Source organism: Impatiens glandulifera, chromosome 7, assembly GCF_907164915.1.
Source record: "Impatiens glandulifera chromosome 7, dImpGla2.1, whole genome shotgun sequence".
Lineage (NCBI taxonomy): Eukaryota > Viridiplantae > Streptophyta > Magnoliopsida > Ericales > Balsaminaceae > Impatiens > Impatiens glandulifera.
This window is the reverse complement of record NC_061868.1, coordinates 27455214-27460996: the sequence shown is the minus strand read 5'-3', so window position 1 is coordinate 27460996 and position 5783 is coordinate 27455214. Positions and strand designations below refer to the sequence as shown.

The following is a 5783-nucleotide window of genomic DNA, read 5'->3' as shown; positions in this document are numbered from 1 at the left end:
AAAAATAATTTCTTCCAACTTCGCCTATAATCTATAGTATTATCAAAAATCCAGGCCAAGTTTTTTTCTCGAACCAGCATAACAGCGACATCGAAGAAGCCATAGCTTCTAATTAGTTCTTCAGGAATATCTTCCAAGGTCATTGCCGCGAGTGAAACAGTTTGGCCTTCGGGCTTACTCTTTATTTGCATTTTGACATCAACACTATATTCATCTAGAGTCTTTTCCAGCTGGTTTCCATGCATCAAACTGACCTGCGACCGAGGAATCCCCTTTAGGACCGTGGTTCTGTCTTGCTTCTCATAGGATAGGGTCAGCTTTTCGAAGTCCCAAGATGACGGGCCTAGAGTAATCAACCATTCAATGCCCAACACAATATCATATCCGTCCATGGAAATTACCTTCATTTCTGTTTGATATTCATTGCCTTCCATTGACCACTTCAACTCTTTGCAAACACTAGAGCATAACACATTAGACCCATCGACCACTCTAACCGATTGCACCCGGGTTGCTATGCTTTTGTGTTCTATTTTCTCCAAAATTCTGCTATTGATAAAATTGTGGGTGTTGCCTGTATCGATCAGGATCACTACCGGCTGGTTCCCAACTTTGCCAAGAATCTGGAGTGTTTGAAAAGCTTTAGACCCGGTCAAGGCATGTAAAGATATGGTTGGTTCATCCCTTAGGCCAGTCAACGAAGGTAAATCATCAAAAATAGGTTCTTGATCGGGTTCTTGGTCATTTTGATTGGCCGAGACCATGAATAACTTTGATTTACACCTATAGTTTGGTTGCCATTTTTCATTGCAAGAGTAGCATAGGCCCTTCTTTCTCCTTTCATCCATTGAGACCGGGTCTAATTACTTAGCATGGCCCTGGTTTGCACTTGAAGAGGACTCATATTATGAATTCTTGAAGTCGGTATTGGTGCTCGGCCAGGCTGTGTTGATACTCGATGGCTTGGGCAGCAACGGTGCTTCGGCGCTGTATATGTGCCCGCTGCACATTAGGGACCGATACATTGCTTCTTGGACCTTAGCCATGGACATGGCTTCGTTTAAAGAATCTGGGAATCGCAACCTCATACAGTTCGCAATCTCTTCCCTTAGACCGGACAAGTAGCAATCTATGACATAGTCCCTCGGCATATGTAATAACTTTTGAGAGATCGACATGTACCGGAGATTATATTCTTGGACCGAACCAACCTGTTTAGAATTCATCAACTGCCTCATTGGAGTGTCGTGTATAGAGGGCCCAAATTGCGCCACGAGGTTTCTTTTGAACACATCCCATGACAATGCTTCCTTTTGGTTGCGGTTCTGAAGATATGACCCGTATCACATTCTTGCTTCGCCAGAAAAGTGAATGGGGGCAATATCTAATTTAGTGTCATCCTTGGTCCTGTCCACCCTGAAGAATTGCTCGGCGGATATCAACCAGCCCTCGACATCCGACCCATCATACTAAGGGACGTCGACCTTGGTTAGCCGAGTGGGAGGAACATATTGGTGGTTGCGGTTCTGGCTAGGGTGCGGGGGCCTAAATAGAGGACCGTGGCAAGAAGGCTCATCATTGATCATCGGGGTCGGCGCGGGGATCTTGGCCCTTACCCGACGCGGCACTTTAAATTGCTGTAAGACTTTCTTCAGTTACACTGAATCTTCCGTCTATATTATTGCTTAGTTCGGCCAGCTGCTGTTTAAGGGCGCCATGCAAGGCAGTCGATTCTGTCATGTGTTGGTGCAAAATGGCATGCGTAGCGGCTGATTGTTGGGACAATACTTCAATTAGAAACTTTAGTGCTACCATTTCTGTTTGCTGGCGGTTTTCTACCATTTGGATAATCGCCAAGCTCTGATACCAATTGTTACACTTTAAACTATAACCGGGCCTTTTGAGTTCTTTGATTCAAGAAACGAGTTCTTGATTGATGAGACCAAAGATGGAATTCAATACTCAAACGCAGCGGACATAGAGTGAGGAAAGAATTCGAGGTTAAAGAGAGAAGAAACCGTGGTGAGAAGAGAATACCACTAGAATACACCTAGTAGTCCAAGAAAAAGGATGAGGGCCGAGAGATAACTTAGAGCACCAAGTTCCAAAATATTCAATTCATAGCCCCAAAAGTGGGGTGGGCATCAACATTTAAAGAGGCTGAGTTACCCAAGAGTATTCGGTTACAACTACTTCCAAAATAACAGAATTCAGTTTCAAGAGAAATAAGAGAGAAAGAAAACAAAACAGAATTATTTAATAAAAAACATAAATTGGCCCTTATGCAAACTTGGGCCGAGAGACGGGTGCTACAAATATTTTAGGACCGAGGTTTTAGTGAGCAGACCGTAACATATTGTTTCAGAGCTTTGTGACAGATTCTATAAAAGCTTGGAGCTGATCAGTTTCTCGAGCGAATGCAATAAAATCAAAGAAGCAACACTACTCAAAGCCAAGGGAAATAGATTTGCAACAAACGTGTTCAAGTGCGGCTTTGGAGTAGTGGTGTATAACATTTGGTAAGAACGAAATGCAAGGGTATATGGCAGAACCCGCAGGAGTGTTGAAGAGTTATGTAAATATATTGTATCGGATTGTAGCGCCCTCGCATGACGTGGAGAAGAATCCCAAGCACGGAGCAGAACTGGAATATTTACAAGAACTAGAATTTACCGTTTTTTGAATTCACTGGAATTGAAAACATTGTAATCAAATAATTCATTTACGTTTTTAGCTTTTTAACTTTTATTCAGAATGTTACAACTTCAAAATCATTATAGGCCTGTCTAGAATAATCTCTTAAACTCGTAGGTTTTTTCCCGTTTTTGGGAATTTTTAGTGAAATGATGCTAAGTCGTTTTAAAAAAACAGTTTAATAATTTATAAAAAAAAAAACACACTAAGTTTTAGTGAAAATAATGACCCTTTTAATTAGAAAGATTATAATGGGGGTAACATCTTGATCTCTTTGTCCAAGGATTTTGCTGAGCTTACGTAGAGACAACCCTGAACATAATCAACAAATTAATTAAAAGAAATTATAACAACTAAGTACATAGGATTAACTAATAATAACATGACATAAAATTGTATAATCTAAAAACAATTTAAGTATTACAAAAGTATGAGAAATATATATAAGCTTCGAGAATTAATCCATGTTTTTTTCATGAATATTCTTCTTGTGAAGCTTGTACAAGTGTTCCACAACACAATCCATATCTTCTTCTCCTTTACTTTTGATTTTGTGTTTCATTTCTCTTGTATTGTCCCTAATCTTCTTCCCATCTTCATCACCAACTATGACTTCCCTTATGAACTCTGCAATCTCTTCCCCGCTCAACCCTCCATTCTCATCTCTATTTATTTCCAACCCCACACCGATCTCCTCCACTAACCTCGCATTCACTGGTTGGTCTAAGTTCATGGGTATAGCCACAATTGGAATTCCAAATGTCATGGCCTCCATTATAGAACCCCACCCACAATGGCTTACAAATCCTCCAACATTTGGGTGCATCAAGATTCTAGCTTGCGGAGCCCATTTCTCAACTACAAGACCTCTATCTCCCACCCTCTCAAGAAAGCCATTGGGCAGTGCTTCTTCAATTGAAATCTTCTCCTCCTCCTCAAAGGAAAATCTAAGCACCCAAATGAAATTCACCATACTTAGCTCCAACCCTTTTGCTACTTCCTCTATTTCTTCTCTAGACAAAAAGGACTCTGTTCCAAATGATACGAAAACTGTTGAAGATGCCTCTTTCTTGTTAAGCCACTCCATGATCTCGCTGTTATCTTCCGAGTCTCCGTGTTCTTGAGCCAGAGGACCCGTGGGGACTATCTTTTTTCCAAGTAGGTTTGATCCGTACTCTATGTATTTCCCTTCCAATTCTCCAAACGTCTTCATGAATATGATGTCGCAGGTTCTACTAAAGAGCGGATTGCCTATTGGAAATATATTATTATAGTTCTGAAATTTAAACTAAATAGATTGAAAATAAGAATATTACTTCCACTTTCAGTTTGACTTTGATCATTCAGAGTTGTATTCAACATTTCTTGAATTATTCGGTTCCAGTGAGTTCCCCGTAGATTCAAGACGGGATAAGGGAAGTCAACGCCCTGTTTCATAAATGTATGGAAGATATAACAGATGGCGGAAGCGCTACCGCTGATGAATGGAACTGATGGTATCCCGATTGTTGTTGCGGCTATTGATGCCCATTGCTGGTTGAAGTCGTAAATGAGTATGTCCGGTTTCAGGGTTTTAATGATTTGCGTGAAAGATGGGCTGGCCTTGTCCATGGCTCTTTTGAGAACTGATTTGAGGTGAAGTGGGAGGCCATTTGTTGTGTGGAAATGGGGAGGAAGGTCGGGTTGAGATGGGATATGGAATTCGATGAGTTTGATCGATTGAGAGTATTTCTGTGTGACCCTTTTCTTGATGGAGCTCAGATTGATCGGAGTTGAACATAGATAGATTCGGAAGTTTCTGTCGGCAAGTCTTTTGGCAAGCTCTAAGTAAGGAGAGACATGGCCATGGGCTAGCCATGGGACCATTACAACATTCAAGCATGGCTTCTTCGTCTCCATATGATCACTTTTTTTTAATCAGATTCAGAGATGAATTGAATTTGTTAATAATGGCTTCTTCCATATCAAATATATAAATCATTCAAACTTATTGCTTTGGGATTTTAGATCACATCAGTTTTGGGTTACATTGAAAACGTGTTACAATATTTGAATCATTTGTTCCACGTACATGTTACAATGATTCATGTTAACAAAATTTTTATCCAGGTGTTTCTCCTTTTGATCCACGTGATTCATCATCTCCCTCCATGTATGTTAACAAATGTTGATCCACGTGCTTCTCCTTATCAAAATTTTGATCCCACGTGTGACGTGCTTGCTCCCTCCGATGGCCCGACAAAAACTTAATTTTTAATTGTATTATTAACTGCTGCGACTAAAATACGAGGGACGGCATAAACAATAAAGAATGATACAAATTTTAATGTGGTTCATCAAAAATTAAACTTGGCTACGTCCATCAAAGAAGAGAGTATTATTGAGAAGATTAATATAGAGATTACATCAATACAAATTTTGGTTATGACATTAGTTTATATAACACTCGGTCTCCCCAAACCCTAAAAAATACAAAATTGGGACTGAAAACAATGTTCTCAAGTCAAAAATTTTAGCTTTCTAAAATGTTTGATTGCACATTTAAATAAGCACAAACTAGGTCAACACTAAAATCTTGGTGAAGAATCTTCAAAATATTGTCACAATATTTTTTTAGTTGTATTATCATAAAAAATATTAGATTTTTTTGTGTTAATATTATTTCTTAAATCAATATTATACAAATATATATATATATAATTCATTTTTAAAGTGTCCGACTTTTCGTGTCGAGAGATCACAATTTGGATACGTATGTGAGACTAAATAAATATTTGGGTCGGGTCGTGGGTTGATCCGCCCACCCATAAACTTAAAAAATTAAATAAAAAATATGATATACACAAGTTTTGAACTTGCAACATCACAATATAAGTTTAAGATTTTAAACAACTAGGCTAATACCACTTTATATTTTAAAATGAACCTTCAAAATTGATTAACTTATGACATTTCTAATAATATAACTCCAACATTTTAAATAATTAAACTAATAATATTTTTAATTCGTATTATCAATTATATATTCACACATAAATTTATAAAAAAGAAATCAACAATCTTTAGTGGTGTAATGGTTAAGTGTTCAT

General features: G+C 38.4%; 1 protein-coding gene across 1 annotated transcript; it reads right to left on the bottom strand.

The window, feature by feature from the left end:
* Positions 1–3151: 3151 nt before the first annotated feature.
* On the bottom strand, positions 3152–4593 carry LOC124909662 (beta-D-glucosyl crocetin beta-1,6-glucosyltransferase-like). Its single transcript, XM_047450320.1, has 2 exons — positions 4011–4593; positions 3152–3945 (listed from the first exon to the last, which is right to left on the bottom strand). Exons 1-2 carry the CDS (start codon positions 4591–4593, stop codon positions 3152–3154), a joined length of 1377 nt encoding a protein of 458 aa, XP_047306276.1.
* Positions 4594–5783: the final 1190 nt, after the last annotated feature.